The 23938-nt window shown below is 38.2% G+C and overlaps 1 protein-coding gene across 30 annotated transcripts in view; it reads left to right on the top strand.

Moving 5' to 3' along the window:
* RALYL (RALY RNA binding protein like) overlaps nucleotides 1–23938 on the top strand; it is a 698808-nt gene that overhangs the window by 561311 nt on the left and 113559 nt on the right. For all 30 annotated transcript variants that reach the window (XM_072734401.1, XM_072734392.1, XM_072734397.1 and 27 more), the window contains one exon: nucleotides 23806–23838. In XM_072734401.1, the coding sequence (XP_072590502.1) occupies nucleotides 23806–23838 (33 nt within the window). The remainder of the gene's footprint in view (nucleotides 1–23805; nucleotides 23839–23938) is intronic.

Genomic DNA, 23938 nt, shown 5'->3' with positions numbered 1-23938 from the left:
TGCTACTATCTAAATGATAGATATTATTAAAAAGCAGAGATTCCTGCCCACCAAAACCAATAATCAGTTATATTTCTATCCATGAAAATCATGCCAGCAGGTGGCAAAGGAAAGACTTTACACTAGACATAGTATAAGGACAATGGTTGCAAACAATTTCTGTGATCATAGGGCATAGGTTTTGAGCTTCAAGTTCTTTATCTCATATAATGGTTGTATAATTTTCTCCAAAGGGTAAAATTAAATAATTGAGGCAAAAGCACCTAGGTTAGTGCAGAGCCTATGGTAGCAGCTTGAAAAGAGATTGTTTCTGCTTTCCTTTTCTTTGTATCCTGAGTCTGTTTTCCTCATCTGTGAAATGAAAGAGCTGGAATAATTACATTTCTCCATTTGTTTATTCATTCATTCATACAGGACATGTTTATTGTGTGTCCACTATGGCTTAGGTACTATGGTGGCTGCTTTTCAAGGCAAGTGACATAGATAATGCCAAGGCTACAAGGCAGGAAGAGAACAAATGAAATAAAAGTAAATTATTTTTCTGGTTATTAGTAACTTCTGAAAGACCTTTGTGCTCTAAACTGCTATGTCGCTATATCTATTTACTCTGTTGGGGAAGTGTATGATTCTCTATCAGACTTTTTCCTTCACCTGTCTCCATTTTGTCTCCATCACCAACCACAAAGTAGTAATTACAGGGAATACACACTAAGGCATTACCTTGCTTTGTTACTTCTTTTTTGTTTAAGATTTTATTTATTTATTCATGAGAGACACAGAGAGAGCAGCAGAGATATAGGCAGAGGGAGAAGCAGGATCCCTGCAGGGAGCCTGATGTGGGACTCAATCTCAGAACTCTGGGATCACGCCTGAGCCGAAGGCAGACACTCAACCCCTGAGCCACCCAGGTGTCCCACTTTGTTACTTCTTTTAATAAGATTTTCAGTTTAGCCAAACAACCTTCACCAAGCATTTATCATGTGCTAAATTAACACGGTATACATGAAAGACACACAAAAAAATTTTAAAACATACTGAAGCCTTCGAATATTTGCTGTGATTCATGAGTTAGACATACATATAAATAAGGAACATAAATAAAGTATACATTCAGGTCTGTGAGAAAATAAATGAGTTACTGATCCTGCCTAGGGGGAGAGAGTTAATGATCCTGCCTAGGAGTGAAAAGTCTGGGTGACACCTGAGCCGGCTCCTAAAGAGGCAGGCATTCACTCACTAGACAAAAAGAAAGAAGGGCATGATGGGCAAAGAAAATGTGAACAGGGTAATTGGCACAGAAAAAAAAAAGAAGAACATCTCATGCCGAGAACTAGTATAGTTCACTTGGTGAAGAAAAGATAACTGGAATGCTGTGGCAGCTCAGGCTATCAGGATTTTAATATGCCTGCTTATCAGATTAAGGAGATTTGGATTTTATTCTACAAGCAACAAGGACCCATTTGAAAATGATATGCAATTGAAAATGGGATGGAGGGATGGGTGAGAGTCACAGACGCATCCAAGATTTCCAGCTTGGACAACTGAGGGGATTATCAGATGAGTCTGATAGAAGAAATAGGAAATATCTGATAAGCAACAGTAGGCTCAGGCATAAGGTTGGGGAAAGGAAGCAAAAGAAATTATTTAAGTTTTGGACATGAATTCATAAAGACAGACAATTCATTAAAATAGCACTTGCAATAAAAATGTCTCCCATTAGAGGTTATTTGTAAATGAAACATAATTAATCATTTGTGAACATGCCATAAATATTGGACCTAGTCCTAATGGTGAATAGCAAATCCATTCTCTAGGGAAAATATTGTAACTTTTAATAAATTTCTGCTTCACATGTGCTGTGTACATTACACAGTGTCTATGGTGCTCTAAAATAAAATTCTTCTCCCCCGGGAAGTGAGTTTCCCAGCATGCCAAGTTCCAATTAATGCTAAATAATAGCTAAATGAGAATTATGTGATGGTTTTGTTTCTGCTTGTAAAGGAGACAGACCTTTCCTCTCTGATGTGAGTAAGGCTGACAACCAGAGAACAAAGATACTATTTATCAGAGCTGACCAAGTACAGGTTTTCATGAACCTAGAGGCAGCCCTCCCAGTCACAGGGAGCTCAGCTCAGTAAGACACATGAAATGAAGCTTCATCCCACTCATTGCATGGATATTACTAGGTATCATTACCAAATATGGTTTTATGCCAAATATGATCATACAAATGTCTTTCATAGGAGCCTTCCCACCTGACAGAATGACCGTGGAAATCAAGCTTGTCACTGCAAGTGACTTTAGGACTCCTTAAGATTGTCACAGGGTGACCTCTGTAGTATCACTCTTTTAAGACCATCACCGTGGTGATAACCATGAATGCAGGTTATTATCATAGGAAGTTCAATGACCAAAACACTTTCAGAGCCTGGGCCTAGTAAGATGACTCTATAGCAAAATATCTCTGACTGTTTACCACTTGACCTATGTGAATTCTGTTGTCATCCCGCATGGTGACTGTCACATCATGGGAAAGGGGGACCCTCAGGTGACCCAGAATGTTCCCTAGGACCTTGGCAATTGAAATGAAATTAGCAATAGCAGCTAATTTCAGCTAATGCTAAATAGCAAAAATCAATATGGAGGAAAAGCAGCCTGCACATCTTCACTTCATTGACTTTCTCTGTTTGCTAAGGAATGTTTGCCAATTAGCTATTGATTATTTTATTTATTTATCTGTCTCCTTCTATAATGTCAAGGGATAATACACATACATTTTCATTTTCAGAAGCTTAGTATGTCTAGTGTCAGTGCTCCCTTCGCACTGGTAAAGGCTTCCATTTCACTTACCTGGTCAGGTGGGCCCACTCAGAAAGCCATCTAGGAATGGACTCTATTTAATTCCATTTAAACAGAATTTGAGGAGGACAGGGGGAAGGACAGTTACTCCCACCGTCTGTGATGATGAACCCTGTCCTTCTGGAGTGGGCACAAGCCCCAACACTGACACGTCCACAAGGTTCAGTTTGAAAGTAAGTTGTTGCTGGGTCTAATCATGGTCTCCTAGCTCCTAATTCAATCTTGGGCAATCAAATGACTGGCATACAAAAGTGTGGTGGCCAATATCCACAAGAGAAAATAAAAAGATCCACTTCTAAAACCCCAAGCTGAATACCCATACATCTGGGTAATTGAGGGTGACTTCTCTTTAATTTACACCTGTCAAGAGAACATGAAACACTGTAGAACCGGAAAAGGTCCCAAACACTCACTTTGAAGATGGTTTAAAAATGTGCAAATGTTTTATATGAGTATGTTGGATGGAAAGAGTATCAAACAGGTCTGCATCCTAAAATTGGCTTAGCCTTATCAGTGATTTGAACTCCATCTCCTATTCAGCTGCTTGAAGGAAGAAAAAGTTTCCTCAGAGACGATATGCTTAAGTAATCTGGAACTATTGTAGATGCTCTACAAATTTTAGTTATTCTCATTATTATGTTTGTTCAAAGAAAAAGGTCTATAATAAAGTATTTTAAGAAGTTATTTTAAGTGAGCCCTGAGCAAAAAAATAAAAAAAACAATAATAAAATAAATGAGCCTTGAGCTACGATAATGTTGCTAAACTTCATACAGTCAGTCAAACAGGTTAACATTTTCTATACTGCCTAAGAAGATATTTTTTGGGAAAAAAAATACTACGTTTACTTAGAGTATGTCCCTCATATTTCAACACTAAGCAAATGTAATTTATAAACCCTTTAATTTAAAATGTTTGGAGAAATGCTGACACTATACCCATTAAAATAGTACTGCTACAGGCAGTTCTCTGCTAGGTTAAGGAATGGCCTATTTGCAGTCTTCTGTGATGTTTTTAACGCATAAATATCCATGAATAAATATCTTCTTGAATATGGAAAGAACGTGGTAACAGTAAAGGGAGACTGCATGGTACAATTTCTTAACACAGAGAATCCATCTCTAAGGCTTTGCTTTTTGAAAAAGTATGGTTCTTTTTGTTTGATTTGAGGTAATTTATGATAAAATCAAAGGAAACCAAACCATGCAACCGATTTTACAAGAAGGTAAATCATAAGAATCAAGAATTAGGGAATTATGAGTTGGGTGTGTCAGATAGGATCAAGCAAATTATACTTAGAAATCTTACGCAATAATAAGAAGTGGGCATCAGACTTAGCTACAAGATTCCGGGCAGTCAAGGCAAAGAGGGCATGCACGGTAATGTACGTAACCATCTACTAAAAGCAAGTACTCCAATTTGTGATAAGAAACCATTTTTCCCTAACTCTCTCTTCTCTGATAAACATATCACATATAAAAAAATCTAAACAGCATGGTAGATAGTACCTTCAGTACTAGTTATACAATAAACACACACATTCATGCACACACAGTATTTTTAAACTAATGGAACTTTCCTTATGAAGTCACTCAATAAAAACCAAGAGTGAGCCACAAGGACTTTTTTCTGCTTCTCCCAAGGCAGTTTACCATCTTGTGACAAATCACATAAAACTGAAAAAAGAGGGATCCCTGGGTGGCGCAGCGGTTTGGCGCCTGCCTTTGGCCCAGGGCGCGATCCTGGAGACCCGGGATCGAATCCCACATCAGGCTCCCGGTGCATGGAGCCTGCTTCTCCCTCTGCCTGTGTCTCTGCCTCTCTCTCTCTCTCTGTGACTATCATAAATAAAAATTAAAAAAAAAATTAAAAAAAAAACTGAAAAAAGAGTGATGGTCCAAAATAGCTAGATGTCCAGAGCAGTCTGGATTCAAATTACCCGTATTAGCTGCATACAAGGAAGAGATAGAAAGCAAGAGTGGGATGACCCCTTTGGTTGGCTTATATATCCAGCCCCAAGGACTGGAAGAAAAAGACCATGCTTGGTTTTTATGATCCTTTACATGGGAGCCTCTTGACCTGTTATTTAATACTCTTCTAATATGGGGAAAATGGAAAAGGAACGATAAACTTAGCATGGGATAGAAGGGGCTGAAATTTCACCTCTTCCTCACAGCTTGAAGGTACAAATGAAGACGTGCAACTCTTTTCTTGTACCTGGCAACTGTACTGTACTTTAGAAGCTGCAGTCTGTCCTAAAATAGTTGCTTTCTATCATTTGTGAAAACAGGGTTTTCTCTTGAACCAAAGCCTCCTTATCAGCAGGACTCAAGTGTTACAGCCTTTTATGCTATATGTTCTTTGTGTCTCACTATGTTTGTGTTCTTCTTGCTTTACATGATGGCGTATTAAGGTTAGAGCACCAACAGAAATACCACTAGTCCCCAGGAAGCGTAGGAGGATGATGGTCATTTCACATTCCTGGGTCAATGTGTAAGTGCTCCCTGACTGGGAGGAAGGTGCTTTCTGGATTTTATCTTCTAAAAGAATGTCCTTCTTTTTCACTAAATGGAGTGTCTTCACGGTCAGTGTTGACTTTGTTTGTTTTCATCATTTTATTTATTTGGTCATTATTTTTAGATCCCATGACCTGTTTTTTTAGGATAGTCCTGGGTAGAGAATTTGGGGCCTTAAGATTCCAACCTAAGATTATTTAAATTGGTTGTTTTTTGTTTCAGAAAGTTATTTCATTCCTTTTTTGCCCACTGAGGGCTCATATCTCATCTGTTGTCTCAATCTACACATTAAGTTCACAATTCCAGGATATGTTTCTTCCTTTTCCACAAGACTACATGGAAGGATCATGAAAGAAATTGAAGTGCATCTAAAGTCTTATTTTTTTTAAGATTTTATTTATTTATTCATGAGAGACACAGAGAGAGGCAGAGACATAGACAGAGGGAGAAACGGGATCCCTGTGGGGAACCTGATGTGGGACTTGATCCCAGGACCCCAGGATTACAACCTGAGTAGAAGGCAGATACTCCACCACTGAGCTACCAGGCATCCCTGAAGTCTTATTTTTAAACAAAATTAAAGACTTAAAAATCTTTAGTGTGGGAGTGGTACCCTCTCCTTACACTTTATTAATATAGTGAAAACCAAAATCTTTTCCCAACCCAGAAATCCTTTCTACAAAGACAGTAAAGAAGGAAACAGCTTTTCATATTGAATAAGTACCCAGAATGTGATGCGTATCATAAATAATCTGTTAAGGGTTCACAAAGACAGAAAGAAATCTCACTCTTTAATATAGCAAAGCAGATATAATCCATCCTATACATGTTCTCAAGATAAACAATAACTAATCCTTGGGTAAGAGGACATAAAAACATCATGTGTCATGTGTAGTTCATTGTAAATTCACCTGGTAACTGAGGTGACCATTTGCGTTAACTAATTGGCAGTCGGCTTTATCCAGATGAAAATTAAACTTCTCATATCTTTATGACAGGTAGTTTTGCAACCTGGAACACCTAAGTTAGACTCCTACACTCCCACAGAAACTGAGAGATAGGGATGCTATCTCCTTTGATGTTTACATTTCAAAGAGATGTCCTCAAAACATCTCAAAACATGGCTCCTATGTCTCCAAAAAAAACCATACTTAAGTCATAAAGACCTATTTAGTTTTTAAAGAGATTTATGTACCAAAGAGGGAAGAAAGTCTACAATGACACATTTTCTAAAGTAAATACTCAAAGAAAAAGGAAGGAGGGGAATATTTCCCTAATTTTCAAGAGGGAGTTTTAAATTTCAAGGGTTTTATCTCATTTTTCTTAAAATTCAGTTGAGAGTGATATTTATGGACTTGATTTGTACCACCTCACAGATTGCTCCTCTGAAGTACAGGGCTTATGCTGAAACTTTCCCATCTCACATACAAGAATGCTTTGTGACCATACTGACTGCTTATCTTCTAAATAAGAAAAAAAATAGTAATAAGAGAAGTGTCATGACGTAGAAGAATGTCTGAGTATTAAAAAAAATGGGGAGAGGAGAAAAGATGAAATGAATATTCATAATCTAGGTGGAATGATTGGATTCATAAGAAGCCAAACAGCTTTCTTTCTTCTATCATCTTTTCTCACTTTTACAATGTGATTTTTAAATCACATATAATTATTTTATAAAAGTATCTAATTTTATTATTTTTGTAAAAATCTATTTGATCAATTGCATTTCAAAAAAACACAAATTATAAAATAATAGAAAATGAGTTAGAGAAAAAATTTTTTGAGGTTTCAATTATGAGCAAAGTTGCACACTAAAAAAAGGGAAATTTGTTAGCTTTGGTTGGCTTTAAATATATTAATTAGATATCAGTCCACAAATTTTCTTACAAAAATTAATAAACTAAATGCAAGAATAATTCTTCCAATTGAGTTATAAGTGCTAAAAGCAAAGCTGAGTGCCTCTTTTTTTTTTTTTTTTGAGGTCTAGAAAGATGAGGGCAGAAAAAGACAGCATAGTCTCACTAGATTATTAGTCAGCCATGTATGATGAATATTTCTCACAAAACTTTGTTCTTTTAGAAATTAATTAACTCTATTAAACTTTCAAAATTTCTTTCTAGTGGAATGATGGCATGATTGATATTCAAACTTACTGGGATTGTTAAATAGAATACTCGAGATACTAGTGGATCTTCTTCCAAACCCAAGGAGTGTGAAGTAGATTTCATTTAGGTTTGCTGTATGGTGGAATAAAAGGATAAGGGGCTTGTTTTGAGTTAAGCATATTACATTGCAAATGAAACTGAGATGTTGTATATTTTATCCTTTAATATTTGTCTGAAATATCCTCTCTCTGGCCAAATTTCTGCTTTTGTGTCAGAATCACTGTCGTGAAAAGACGTCTGGGGTCATTAGAAGGAGCAATGGATTGGAATTTAGGAAACTTACAACCACATCATGTATCTGCTAATACCTGCCCATGCCAGCTAGGTGATTCTAAGCAATACGACCTCTTTTAAGTTCAACTTTCTTAGAACATGAAGGCATCAAGTTAAACCATTTCTTAGTTGATTCCCATTTCTAACATTCTGGGTATTGTGCTGTTTATTTTCTGATCCAAAAACAAAAGAAGGGCAAAAGTGCTTTATTATCAAGTTTATTTCTTTTTTTCCTTCAAAGTTGATCCAGTAACTTAAAATATTCATATCTTTTGACTAAGCAATTTCAGTTCCAGAAGTATAACTAAGAAAATAATTCTAAATATTTAAACAATATAAAAATATGTGAAATTATTCTTAAGATGTTCTTTGCAGTTTTATTTAAAATGTTGAACAATCTGATCCAGCCAAAATATTATGCAATCATGAGTATGGCAACATCCATTAGATGGAATGCTCACGAAGTGTTCATAATGACATGGAAAAATTTCAGGCTTGAGTAGATGAAGAAGCAAAATTATATAAACAGCATATATAACAGCATATAATTACACAAACTTTATATATTTTATAAACAAATGACCAAAGCTATTTAACAAAAGAAACAAATATATGCAGAAAAAAATAGAGATCAAATATTAGCTGTAATCCTTTGGACAGTGAGGATATGGGTGACATTTTTCTTGTAACTTTAATACCTAATGCAAATTTTCTTTAATGAGAATTTTATAACCTAAGGGGAAAAAAGAGAGAGATTTAAAAGCCAGATTTTTCCAGTGGTAGATGATAAACAACACAAAAGCACTCAAAACAGGCAACAATGAGGATTTTTTTTTGTGCTTAGTGTTGTGCAAAATCAATTCAATAGATAAAGCCCTTCATCTTTGGAACTACACTTCTTTAGTTACTGTGGTTATTCGAAAAGTTGGTGTTCTGAAAGGGGCAACTTCATTAACATTCAGTGCAGGCCAGCAGCCTTGTGTGGTGAAGCAGTTAACTGCCAGGGCTAACTGCAGGAAGTAGCCTGTCAGTCAGTCAATACCATGATGGGATTAGGAGCTCAGTGTGCAGAGGGGAGTGTGAGGAGCAGGGTGCAGGGGAGAGCAGCTGAAGTCATCTAATCTTCAAAAATGAAAAGTCAAAATTTATGAGCCCTTAAGTGATGCAATAAAATAAGTAATCAAGAATGCATAGTGATGGCAGTTCTTCTGACTACAAATTAGTGAAGCAGTGGTAAGACAATGGTGCTTGCCTGACAATAACGGTCCCTCTTTGTATTTAAAGCTGTAATTCAGTCACTTTGCTGCTGTTGATGTTTTGAAAGAGCATAGTGTATGAGAGCTACAAATGGTAACAGAGTAATTTGGAATAAAGCCCAGGTTACGTCCTTAACATACAGAGAGTGGGACATGACAGAAAAAAGAGGGGATAGGTTCTGTGTTCCAAACTCTTAACAGAGAGAATCAGTCAATGCAGGAGAACCAGGGGTAATGAGTCTGGGTACAGTAAATATATTAGAATGTATTTACAAAAAAAAAGGAAAAAGAAATAGAGCATGACTCACAAATTACAGATAATCATGTGTGAAATAGCATTTGGAGGTTGGATTACTTAGCAACTCTTAATGAAACTATCCAGCAACATCTGGGTATAGACATTATTTGTGATATTGTGAGAATTCAGGAAGAATTGAAGTCAAATTGTGACTTCTAATTTCTTAATTTGCTAAAGGTTGTCTTTTTCTCATTTTTTCTTTACTCTTTATTACCTAATCTCAAGATAGTAAATTTAATGTTCAGAGTGTTTAGGAAGAAAAATTATATAATCACTATTTGAAAATACGGACTAAATTGAATATAAAAATGTTGAAACACTTGACATGAAAAAATATAAAGAGATTATAAGAAATAAGTAGTATTAGACATTCCATTTTAACTGAAAAATCAAATACATTATTTTTTATCAGTATTTGAAAATACGGACTAAATTGAATATAAAAATGTTGAAACACTTGACATGAAAAAATATAAAGAGATTATAAAAAATAAGTAGTATTAGACATTCCATTTTAACTGAAAAATCAAATACATTATTTTTTAAATGTAATGCTAAAGAAAACAGAAAGCAAGAAAGAACAGCTTTATGTATACATGAAGCATAATGCAGATAGGCAGTTATTAGACAACAGTTAGAGACAGCACGAGGTGGTAAAGACAAATGAAAGACTTCACATGGGGTCAGCCCTGAGACTCTTTTGAGGAATGATAGAGACTTGGAGAAGAATCTCTGATCTCAGCAATTTTGAGTGAACCACACCATCTCAAGCCTGGAAGGATAACTTATCCCTAAGCCTCTATTAATAGACCTGGCTCATAGATTTACCAAATTCAGCCTGTATTAGAGATTCTCAGTGGATCTAGTAGAGGAGAAGGAAACATAGAATCACTAATTCAATTGTTTATCAATTATTAAACACCTACTAGACAGTTTTCTGGGCACTGAGGATACATTAGTTAACAAAATGGACAAAAATCCTTGACCTTGCCTTCAAGTGTGAGATAAGTGATAATAAACAAAAATAAATAATTAAATGAAGCATACATTAGAAGGCAGGAGGTGTTATAGATAAAAGTAAAGCAAGACAAGAGGGATGGGGGTGGGAAGATGAGAAGTGATGCAACATTCAGTAGATGGTGAGTGAAGACCTGGTTGAGAAGGTGATATTTGAGCAAAGACTTGAAGGAGGTGATGATCAGGTAAGGTTTCACCTGGGGAAAGGCATCTGGGCAGAGTGATGAGCACCACAAAGTCCTTAAAGCAGAAGCATACCCAAGTGTTAAGAAAAAGAAGGAAGGCCAGTGTTTCTGGAGTAGAATCAAGCAAAGCTGAGGGCTGGCAGGAGGCGAGAGGCTAAGGCAGAGATACAATTAGGGTGCCAAGTCATGGAAAGCCTCACAGAACATTGAAGTGCTTTGGCTTTAACTCGGAATGAAATGGAGAACCTCTGGAAGATCTTAAATGAAGGAGTACCATGACAGTTAAATTTTGAATAGTCACTTTTGCTTTATGTTGAGAATAGGTTATGAAAGAGCAAGGGAGGAACATGGGAAAACACACAAAAGATGACTCAAACAAAGCGGTAACAGCTGAGATAAGAAGAGTGGTTATATGGTGGATATATTTTGAAAGTAGAGCCAACAAAATTACAAATTGGATGTGGACTCTGAGAGAAGGAACAAAATCAAGGATCATAAGATCTACTGCTAGATAAAATTTACTGTCTTAAAAAAAGTATTTTTATCACATTTAGTTATCTGGGATAGGTTTGGTTGAGTGGGCTTGCTCTTTGTGATGTCCACATGGCTTCCGTGCTACGTGTCTGGCACTTCAGCTGGATCTGGCTAGAACAGCCATGGTGACTAAGCATCTTTTTCCACCTGGTCTGTCCATGTGGTTAGCTTAGACTTTATTATGGCCCAGTGGCCTCTGACCAATCCGTTTTACATAGTGATGGAGCTCATGAAGGAGGAAGAAGCTGCCCATCCTCTTAAAATCTAGGATGAAAATTCTGCAGTGTCACATCTGCCACATTATCCTTCTGAGAGCCAAGTATAAGGCCAATTCATATACAAGATGAGGGGATATAGACTCCAGATCTTAGTGGGTGGAAGGAAAGAATTGATAATGAGAAGACCAGCTCCCTTAGAAATCTCCAAGGTTTGGACTGAGCACCTGAACATATGAAGCTGCAATTGAGATGCGCAATACTCATGGCAGGGATTGGAGTAGGCCAAGGTGGCCAGTAGCGATTAGGATTTTGGTTTTTATTAAAGTAGAGAGATCTAAGTGAAAATGTCGAATACATAATCTGGAGGTCAGGGAGAGGTCTGAATTGGATATACACATTTGGGAGTCATCAGTGGGTAGATGGTCTTCAAAACCATGACAGTAGCTGATGGCAAACACCAAAGGGGTAAAGATAAAAAGAGAGAGGGGGGACTCCTGGGTGGCTCAGTGACTGAGTGTCTGCCTTTGGGCCAGGACCTGATCCTGGAGTTCCAGGATTGAGTCTCACGTCGGGCTCCCTACGTGGAGCCTGCTTCTCCTTCTGCTTGTGTCTCTGCCTCTCTCTCTCTCTCTCTCTCTGTGTGTGTGTGTGTGTGTGTGTGTGTGTGTGTGTTTCTCATGAATAAATAAATATTTAAAGAGAGAGAGAGAGAGAGAGAGAGAGAAGAATTCCAAGGACTGGACTCAAGACCATACCAATATTTGAAGTCAGCATCTAGCAAAGGTGACTCCAAAGAAACAACTAGTGAGGTAGACTAAGTAGTATGAAATTCAGCGATAAAAACATTTTCAGGAAGAATTAATCAGTTCAGTGAAGTGGTCTTCAAAGTCCATGGTAACTAATGATTTACCACCACCGGTCTCAGCACTGTGGAGACAGCTGGAGATTTCAACAAGACTGTAACCACCAAGTTTAGGGTCCTGGCTCAATCCTGCCTAGTTAACTCAGGGAGCAGCCCAGACACAGACTGGACCTGGAATGATAAATCCAAGCTCTCGTAAGATAGTTCTAGCTGCAGTTAGTGGGAGAGACTAACATGAAGCCAAGATGCAGCTCTGTGAGTCACTAGAACTTCCAGCACAACCCAGGAAGAGGTAATATGGAGGACTCCAGGCAGGTGATTGGCGTCACACAATTTTGTCAGCATGTGGTGGTTGAGGTCATTACAACCCTGACATTTGATGCCAGGGTTTAATATTTCAAAGATTATGGGGGGAGTGGTGGTACTCTGGGTCTGAGAGAGGTTGAGGTTACCCAGACAGGAGGTTCATCTACTGGACAGGTTTGTCACTGGGAAGAGGGCAGCAGTGCAATTCAACAAAACATGCACGGGATAAAGGGTTGTTTCCCAGGCCCATGTCAGCCTTTAACTACCCCTTGGCTTGAATGAGTTTCAAGCATTTTACTAAAAAGAGGGCAAAAGAGAGGATGAGGCTGTGCCTGGGAACTGAGTGAGTATGAGACTATGGGGCCCAGATTGCAGCCAGCGTGTGTGTGTTGGGTGGGGGGCGGGGGGGGACGGTGTTGTGAGGGAGGCAGGTGAGGACAAGAGTCAACTGCTGCCGTCAGCCTACTGGAGCTGGCCTGTGAGTACGCGCCTTATGTCCATTAGCACCATTCACACCCCGTACCGCTTATTGTGACTGCCAATCAGAAGACTGTGCAGCACTGCATTGCCTCTGATCTCTTCATTTAGACTTGGGGGGGAGGGGGTAAATGACATCATAATACTGCAAACAGCAGGGTGGAGGATTGAGATTGGAAACTGGATAACTCTGACTGATAAGCTGCTCCCCAGTCTGTGCTGCTGGCAGATGCATAGTTTCTCTGTAGGATTCAACAGTTATTAGCAAGCAACTAAATAAGACAATGGAAAGAGACAGATGTATACAATGGAATATTCCTCACCATTAGAAACAACAAATACCCACCATTTGCTTCGACATGGATGGAACTGGAGGGTATTATGCTGAGTGAAGTAAGTCAATCGGAGAAGGACAAACATTATATGGTCTCATCCATTTGGGGAATATAAAAAATAGTGAAAGGGAATAGAGGGGAAAGGAGAGAAAATGAGTGAGAAATATCAGAGAGGGAGACAGAACATGAGAGACTCCTAACTCTGGGAAACAAACACGGGTGGTAGAAAGGGAGGTGGGAGGGGGGTGGGGGTGACTGGGTGACGGGCACTGAGGGGGGCACTTGATGGGATGAGCACTGAGTGTTATGCTATATGTTGGCAATTGAACTCCAATTAAAAAAAAATAATTTAAATTTAAAAAAAAGAGAGAAAGAGACAGATGAGTAGCCACTCACTAGTTCTTCGTATTAAATCTACCGCCTTTCACTACGTAGGTTTGGAACTGAGATGAGCAAATCTTCCAACATGAAAATAATTGAGTTTGAAAGTATCTCTTTTCAGAAAATCATTTTTTTCTTCTTTGAGTAGAAAGATCCCCACACTCCCTGCCAACGTGAGGTGTGGTAAGGTTAATTCTGGAATCAGAGTAGAGCAAGGATGAAACACCGGGACACCTGCACCCCGATGTTTCTAGCAGCAATGTCCACAATAGCCAAACCGTGGAAGGAGCCTCGGTGTCCATTGAAAGATGAATGGATAAAGAGATGTGGTCTATGTATACAATAGAATATTCCTCAGCCATTAGAAACGACAAATACCCACCATTTGCCTCGACGTGGATGGAACTGGAGGGTATTATGCTGAGTGAAATGAGTCAATCGGAGAAGGACAAACATATGGTCTCATTCATTTGGGGAATATAAATAATAGTGAAAGGGAATAGAAGGGAAGGGAGAAGAAATGTTGGGAAATATCAGAAAGGGAGACAGAACATGAAGACTCCTAACTCTGGGAAATGAACTAGGGGTAGTGGAAGGGGAGGAGGGCGGGGGGTGGGGGTGACTCGGTGACGGGCACTGAGGGGGGCACTTGACGGGATGAGCACTGGGTGTTATTCTGTATGTTGGCAAATTGAACACCAGTAAAAAAATAAATGTATTATTAAAAAAAAAAAAAGAGTGGAGCAAGGGTGAGACTCTATACTCTGCCTTGCCCCCAAGCATCAAGTACTCCTACTCCTGCCCCGGGCCTCACCACCAGGGCTATTGGGGTAAGCGTTTCCAGTCTCCCGGGAGAATCGGCCAGGGGTTAATGATCTTTCTTGCCATGAGGTTGTTCTTTATCCTTCGCGTCCATTCCTCTCACTGCAGCTCAGTCCTCCTGACACAGTTGTGAAGATGCATTACAGCCTGTGTGAGGGAGATGAGCCCTGAAGCCTCAATTTCCAGTGTGGCAAAAGTCATGACTGTGAGTGCCGGAGCCGCCACAGAGATTCTTGGTTGACACCACAGCCATCCATTAAGCTGTCCCTGGAGTTAGGAGCACAGATGGTGGTAACTGCAAATGAAACTTACCAAGAGGTCTGATGATAGCTTTAAGCAGAAATTTCAATTGAGCATGAAAGCCCTTGCAAAAAGGTATCACGGGAAATTGAGAGGAAAGCAGCTTTTTACTCCAGAGAAATGGAATCCACTGTAGACAGATCTCACCTTAGGAGTGAAGGAGCCTGTCTTTCCTCAGCTTTCAGGTGAATTTGATTTTCTTCTAATGGCCAAGGAATGATACACTGGAAAGTGATACAAATATACTATAAGGTCTTCATCAGACTGCCTGAATTATCATCCTGCAGTTTGACTTTTTAGCTTTTTTAAGATCTTGGGAAAGCTACTCAATTTCTCTCTGCCTCAATTTCCTATGTATAAAATAGAGAAGATAGCTGTACCAACTTCACAGAGAAGTTATGCAGATTAAATGTGTTAAAAAGCTTAAGATAGCATGCCAGATTAAAAATACTGGCTACTGGTGATCCCTGGGTGGTTCAGAGGTTTGGTGCCTGCCTTTGGCCCAGGGCATGATCCTGTAGTCCCCGGATCAAGTCCCACATCGGGCTCCCTGCATGGAGCCTGCTTCTCCCTCTGCCTGTGTCTCCGCCTCTCTCTCTCTCTCTCTCTCTCTCTCTTTCTGTGTCTCTCATGAATAAATAAGTAAAATCTTTAAAAAAATACTGGTTATTGTCATATGTGAAGCATTAAGGATACATGATTATTTATACACATTGGCATACGGACTGTATATCTAGAAACCTTGGTTCTGCTGCAGAACTTTGTACCTCTTTATTCCTTTTATAAGTCTGAGCAAATTTCTCTACCTTCTATTAGCCCAGGGTTGGTAAATACATATGTGCACAACATTCTTTGTTCCTTTTATATTTCTGTGGCAGACATAGGTTAATTACAACCATCTTCCATCCTGATGCCTGAAGGGTTTTAGAATTCTTGTCAACACTTTGTTCCCAGCAGCTACCATCAATTAGTCAGAATTGACACAAAAATTAAGGCTTATTTGACCTCTCAGCTTTAGAGCATATAAGCTTTTAAGGAAAGAAAGGATTGCTCCCACTCTTAGCCATCTCAGACCATGCCATCATGCTTTGCTACAAATTTCTCAGTGTGGTTGACAGGACACCATAAAGGCTATCCTTGGGATAATCCCTGTGCATCTGTAAGAACACTATGCCCGCGTAGGAGCCACACCTGGGAAAGGGCTGTGGCTGGCAGGAGAATTCACTGTGAGGGCCTACTCGTGGTCAGGAGACAAAAATATCTTGAGCTCTTATTCAACCAAAGACACTAACTGATGAGTCGTACTTAGGCTTCCTTGGGCAGATGGAGGTGAGGAGGTTGCTGCCTGTGTAGGCTTCAGGCCTTTTCTTCTGTGATGCACCAACATAGTGTGTTCCTCCTAACAAGCCTCTTGCTTTCCAGGCAAGAGCTTCTAGGCCTCTAGGCCCTGGTGGGCCAGCACAGCAACCTGGGCTGCTTTTGCTTTTGTTTTTTTTTTCTCTTTAAGTGAGGAGAGGAGAATAGCCAAGGTAAGTACTACAGACAGATTCTGATTTTTATTGTATGTCACCTACAATTACCAATGAATATCCTGCCCCTATGCTTTTTCATTTTCTGGTGATAGATGAATTTTTAAGAATACTGATAGAATTGTGTTCTATTTTAGTATGTGAAATGTTCAGTAAAGGAAGATGTCTGCGAATCACTTTACAAGTGCTTAGCTTTGATCAAAATCATCATCTTTTGCTCACATTTAATCATTTATCTGGGAAAAAAAGCCTATTTAAATCAGAAGGCCTTGGAATGAAGAAAATGTCATGTGGATGTGTTTAGATTACAAATGATTAATGATGAAATGTAGACTAAAGTTTAAATATCAAAATAAGATTCCTGTAATTCAAGAAAAGCTATTAAGCTATTTGTAAAATAGCATGTCAAATTATTCCATAAATAATAAGCAGTTGGTTAGCTAAATGTTAACTCACAATGACACAGACCACCACGGCCATCATGTCCCTTTCTGGCCTTTGCATCTACACACCTAGCAACCTGTTAATGAGCCTGTATATCTCTTCTCCATCCTTTCTTCCTATTCTACACATTCTGTCTGGGGCGGAGCCCACTCTCTCCTTTGATGGCATATGCTGACTCTGCTTTGATGACATGATTCCTAAATCTGTATCTTCAGCCCTAATATCTTGCCTGAATTCCAGGTGTACATTTCCATCTGTTGCATACCTTCACCAACATAGCTCCACATGGTTCTTTGTTATATAACTGCTCCACCAGACTGTTCCCCAACCTGGACTCCCTATATCTGCTAAATGGCCATGAATGCAAGAACAATCAGAGCACTCGTGGATAAAAAAGTAACAATGATGGCAGAAATTTATTAAGTATTTACTATCCATTTATTTATTTATCTAATTAATTTAGGCCTCACCCAGTGTTATCAAGGATCCCCCCTCCTTGGTATCTGTCCCTAGTGACTTCCCATCCACTGACCCCACTCTACTTCCTGGCAGTCGATCCCCAGGATCTCTGTTGGATTCTCTCTTCCTTATTCCAGTAGTCATGAATAAAGTCTTTTTATTTCAAAAAAAAAAAAATCTGTTTGGTTATTTACTTAATCCAATTCTCACAACAGCCCTGATAGTTAGGTCTATTAATACCCCGTTTTGCAAATGAGATAATTGAGGCACAAAGAAAAATGCCTTCCTTTTTCAAGGCCACACAGCCAGAAGATGTTAGAGTCAGAACTGGAATCAAGCTGTCTGATTCTAGAAACTATCCTTAAACCCTTTGGAATATCTATCTTAAATGTAGGTCAGGCCTAGGTTGTTATTGCTAAAGAGGATAGATCTGATGGTAGTAAATGTGTTGCTGCTCAGCAATTTTTACTGCAAAATCATATAACTATCCTAGGAGAATATACTTATAAGTCACTTTGGAGTCATAAAAAAACCACTAGTTTTACAAAAACAAGGTAGTTGAAGTCCTTTCTGCAAAAATACTGTATATGCCCAAGCACAGGGAGTGAGAATGCAGGATGCCACCCTGACGGTGAGCAGGCTTGAGCATAATATTTGGCTCAGCTTGGCTTGAGCATAGAATTTGTAGGCTGAAATGGTAGAAGACAAAGACTGGGAAGGTACTAGAACAAGATTGTGAATAAACTTTAAGTTATATTAAAGGATTTGGACTTTACTCTGTAGATAAATAATGGAAGTAGGGGTGGGGGAGTGAAGCAGGGGAAGTTCATTTAACAGAGTCATTACAGAGAGCCTCCTAATGAAATAGGCATAAAATAGGCATGATTCTAGGTATTTGAAATAAAGTGAGTTTCGACCTTCAAGGAGTATACAGTCTTAATAGGGAACTTGGAAAATACACTGGGAATGTTTCATACATCATGATTAACTGTTAAGAAGCTCTCCTAACCAACTTAAGGTACCTCATGAGAAAGTAGTTCCTAGAAGCACTCAGAGATGTATAATGAGGGGAATTACACGATCATATTTGTATGATAGTTATTTTAGAAAGATGATTGTGCTAGTAGATATGGCTATTCCAAAGACATACTGAAGAAGGAAGGTCATTGAGGAGATTATTCTAATAGGCCACCTAAAGGTTGATGATCACTTGAACTGTAATAATAATAACTGAGAGATAAGTAAAGAATTAAGAGGACTTTTGGTAATAGAAAACAGCAGAGCTAGGAGGATCTCCTGAAAGTGAGTGTCATTGGAAAGGAGTCAAAGAGAAAGATTATGATCTTTCTGGTTTGGTCACCTGAGTGCCTGATTAGGCCATTGAGTTGGGGATAAAGAAGAAGAATGAGAGAGGCTGACAATGAATTTAGCTTGGGACATATTAAGTTGAAGGCACCCACAATTGGAGTTGTATGATGGACAGATATAGCCACACATGATATATAGAGTGATACTAGAGACAAAAGTTGGAAATATCCAGCATGTTGACAGCATGCAAACCCAGTTAGATTTCTCCATAGAGTATAGAAATTAGGAAGAAAGCACATGTGACAGCGCCATAAGGCACGTATAAACAAAAGAAACAAAAACGGATGAAAAGCAATATACAATGCAAGACATGAACACGTGGGCTTTAGAGCCCGAATGCCTAAATTCAAGCCCAAGCTCAGCCACTTTCTAACCATGTGAACTTAGGCAAGACACTTAGCGTTTTGGGGTATCAGTTTCTTCATCTGTAAAATGAGATCTATCTCAGAGGATATAATGATGCTTAAAAAAAATTGGTGCTTAAAAAAAATCAGTGTTTATAAAGCATTTTTATTTATTTTTTTAATATATTTTTTTAATTTTTTATTTATTTATGATAGTCACAGAGAGAGAGAGAGAGGCAGAGACACAGGCGGAGGGAGAAGCAGGCTCCATGCACCGGGAGCCCGATGTGGGATTCGATCCCGGGTCTCCAGGATCGCGCCCTGGGCCAAAGGCAGGCGCCAAACCACTGCGCCACCCAGGGATCCCTATAAAGCATTTTTAATAACACCTACTCCTTAGTAAATTCAGCTTAGATTTTTTTGTCATTAAATACAAAATGTTATAAATCCGTTAGCTCCAAATATTGATCTTCATTTTGCAATCCATTTTATTTCTTTACTGTGCTGATTTTTCTGAAGGCTATGGTTTATCTTATTCTATTCCTCATTCTAGTGGATCTTGAATGAAGTATTATTAAATTCACTACTCAGTTCATGCTAAAAGTAAATCTTAGGAAAGATAAAATCAATCCTTCACAAAACACTTAACCTTGTTAAAAAAAAAAAAAACTCAGAAAAGTTCTCTCTGGGCATATCACAATGCAATCTTCTGTTTCTAAGAATTACATTGATAAACAATTTGCTCCAAAGAGATGTTTCTCCTGGTAGTTTTCCTCTGTTACATTTTTTTTCACTTTTCAGGACTAAAATTGCAAAAGTGAGCTTTTCATGAATTCAGGCAGTTTCAGCCCTTAGAACAAACCACCTGTCTTTGGCATAGCCTTGAACATCACAGTCTCCTCTGTACCAGGAACTATATTAGTTGCTAGATGTACGTAATCTCTTATTCTTCACAACAGCCTCTTGAGTTGGCTATAATGTTGGCCATATAATTAATGAGGAAAAAGTGTAAAAATCTCTATCAACTCAAGGCTAGGGAATTTGAGTCTATGTAATGAATCAAAACAGAGCATCATTCAATATGGGCCAGTTATCACTTTCTTCTATAATGTGTCATTGTTTTGAAGATGAAACACATATAGGATGACCTGATGGTGGCTCTCAATAGATTTCCTGCTCTGTGTCACCACTGAAAATGCTTGGGGGGTCTGGATACCTATGGTTCATCTTCAGTGGCTTAGGATGACTAATGGACAATCATCTTTCCTTTCTGTTCAGCTCATAGAGCATCAGCCACCACCTCCTCTGGGCCATTAGAAGATTTAACACAAAGCTTTCGGGAGCTTCTTGTCTAAGCAGACTTGCAAGTTTAACATTCTTCCCGGTCTTAAAACTTGAAGCTAGTCGTTTAACCCAGGACTATTGTCCTGAGAATATATCATAGTAATGGAGATAATAAGTAGAAGACATTTAGTGACAGGACTGTCCCTGTACGATGAAGGTGTCATAATTAGCATTATAAAGGAGTTAGATAACTCATAAGATAAATAGATCATTCATAGGGCAAAAAAAAAATCATATTATGGTATAGAAATAGAATGCTTCCAGACACCAAAGCAAAAGAGATTTGTTTAGGTAATAAATAGACAAATTTCCTGGAATAAAGTGGTTAGTAAGAGAAGTGATAAAGAACAACTAGGAAAGTTAGTGTGAGGCATGTTTGTGACAAAGCTTTCCAATGACACACTAAAAAGTTTGGGTATCATCCTATGGTTATCAAAATTGTCAATAAAAATGGTGATGTGAAAATACATTGTGGGGGGGTCGATCTGTCAGTAGTAGGTGCAGAGAATTGGTGATGTTGAGAAGGAATTCAAATTGTTATGAACTTCTAATTCTGAGGCAATATTTTGATATGTATTAAAATAAAGAGTGCCTATTTTGAAAGGTAGTTTCCAGTTCCTTCCAACAATAAAATTATAGGCCATGCATTGGCATAGCTTTTCTGTAAAGGCCATATAGTAAATATTTTCAAATTGTGGACATACAGTTCCTGTTACAACTACTCAACTTGCTGTGTAGCACAAAAGAACCCTTAAACAATATGTAAATGAATAAAAATGACTGTGTCCCAATAAACTTTATTTATGGGCTTTGAAATTTGAATTTCATATAATTTCACGTGTTATAAAATATCATTCTTTTTTGACATTTTTCAACCATTTAAAAATGTACACCTGTGAGAGCAGCATCCCATAGAGATGTTGAATCAATCACTACGTTGTACACCTGAAACTAACATTATGTGTCAACTATACTCAAATAAAAAACAAGATGTGAAAGCCATTCTTAGTTTGTGGGTTATATAAAATCAGGTGGTGAGCAAGAACTGCCCAGTAGACCAACCCCCAGTTGCCAACCCTTGGTTTATAGAATGTCAGTCAGAATCTCAATCCAGTATCATTTTTAAAAATTTTGAATTTTCCCCTGAATTCTTCTATTGAAAATTTGGGAGGAAATAGTTGAAGTGAGTGAAGTGGTAAAAAGAGGAAACAGACAATTAACTAGTTAGTAGGACTGACCATATTAATCCCTGGTGTCATTGGGGCAACGTATGCCCCTATATGCTTCAATCCAACAATGGCTTGTCTGAAGCCTTCAGGAGAAGAGAAGGAAAATCAGTAAGTAAATACTACTTCATTCTGGACTCAGTGTTTCAGTGATCATACAGAAAAGGCAAAATAGTGGATCTTTCTTTTATGCATATTGTTCATGATACCTTCAATGAAAGCAGGACCATGCAGTCCTTAAACAAATGATATGAGTGAAGGGAGCTTTAGTGGGAAACCGTGTGAAGTTGGAGCAACTGTGAACAATGAATGTACATTTGGAGAGACCAGCTAGGCTGGGGTGAGTAATGAGAATTAGCCTGGGAATAGAGTGTGGAGGGAGATGTGAAAGTCACATAAAGGAGAAGTTGACAGGACATTGCTAATTGAGATGTGGAAGATGAAAAAGAGAGAGGAGTCAGATATTAAGTGTTTCTTTTACTGGGTTAGTCACTGCCACTAAAATCGGGCAGCAGTGAGAGGCTAGGAGGGCACTGTAGGCAGCAGCAAATGATTTATTAAGTGTTGCTGATGAGAAAGTAAAGGAGAAGTGATGTCGTCATGATGAACCAAATAAGCAAATGGTCCCCTGCATCACACTATGTAGAACCCCCCTCATTTCTTCAAGGTAACTTCTTTTGATCACTTAGCGCTGGTCATGTCTTATAAAACAAGCATATCCAAATATATTTCGCTATTTATCTTCAACCTTTTTCCCCCAGATCTGTTTGCTATTCATATCACAAATACATGGGTACAACAAACACACAGTATGGCAAATAATTTACAGGGAGGTGCAAATAAAATAGGAGTTCAGAAAAGGGAAAGATTGCACAAATGTACATTTCTAAACTCTGAGCTTTTTTTAAATTAGATTCAGAGGAAGAATTTAGTGATTCATCAGTTGCATATAACATATAAGAATTTAGTGCATATAACATATAAGTGCATATAACATATAAGAATTTAGTGATTCATCAGTTGCATCTAAGTGCTCATTGCATAACCTTAAACACCAGGGTTCAGATAAAAATGTCTTTAATATTTGCTTACATTTAAAGCATAATCATATGTTAAGAAACATATAAAAATGAAGTGGCCAATAGACAGCTACCAACTGGTTTCCTTAATTATTTTTTTATTTTTTATTTTTTTTTTAAGATTTTATTTATTTATTCATGATAGACATAGAGAGAGAGAGAGAGGCAGAGAGACAGGCAGAGGGAAAAGCAGGCTCCACGCAGGAAGCCCTACACAGGATTCGATCCTGGGACTCCAGGATCACCCCTGGGCCAAAGGCAGGCACTGAAATGCTGAGCCACCCGGGAATCCCCTAATTATTTTTTTAAAGATTTTATTTATTTTATTCATGAGAAATACAGAGAGAAAGAGAGGCAGAGACACAGGCAGAGGGAGCCCAATGTGGGACTCGATCCTGGGTCTCCAGGATCACACCCTGGGCTGACGGCAGCGCTAAACCGCTGAGCCACCCGGGCTGCCCTTCCTTAATTATTAATTAGGAAATATTTAGAAGTCAAAAGTTTCCTGACTGATTTGCTTTTTGCAAATAAGTTAATTTATGAAATAAAATTAACTGGAAGCATTCTTAGCCTATTTTACAATGAAAAAAGTAAGCCCCAGAAAGTTTTTTAAGTTGCTTGCTCAAGATGCCACAACTAATCACAGGCTTCAGAATTAGAATTCTTCTTTAATATGTTAGGAGGTACAAAAAAATACCAGGTTCTCAGAAGACATTAAGAAAAGGCATTAAGATCCTAATGTATGACCTGACTCCTTCAGACTCACCCCCAGACAAGCTGCTGCTGGTATATGACCGTGAATGTCATGCTACTTCTCTGTTACAGAAAATTTACTGGAAATAAATTACTCAGCCAATATGTAACTAAATACATTATAAATTTCTTTACTGTTACAACAACTACAAATAGATATATCAAAGCTTCTTCAAATTATGGTAAAAAAGAAGGTACAGAGAGTGCAAATCAGAATTAGACTAACAGTATTATTATCTTAATGTGTCATTTAAATACTACATTCCCATTCCAACTCTCTGGAATTTAAATTAGTCCAGATTAGATCTTCATATATTATGTATACCTTTTTATTAGTGCTAAAGTATGCATTTTCATCCAAACAAGTATAATAATTTTGTCAGATTCCTATGAGAGCAATTTTAAGTATATAGCAAATTGTTATATTACAATTCATTTTTCATATTTTTTTTCATAGACTCGAGTCAAAGGAGCCTTTCCTGTCTGTTGGGTGAGTATATGTCTAAAGATTTTAAATCACAGTTCTGTAATTGATTTTTAACAAGGTCTTCTGGGATGGTATTTGCAGTCACATAATTCCATTTTCAAAG

The sequence above is a fragment of the Vulpes vulpes genome, chromosome 13, assembly GCF_048418805.1.
Source record: "Vulpes vulpes isolate BD-2025 chromosome 13, VulVul3, whole genome shotgun sequence".
NCBI lineage: Eukaryota > Metazoa > Chordata > Mammalia > Carnivora > Canidae > Vulpes > Vulpes vulpes.
Note: the sequence above shows the minus strand (reverse complement) of the source record. Positions and strands in the feature narration are given on the sequence as shown.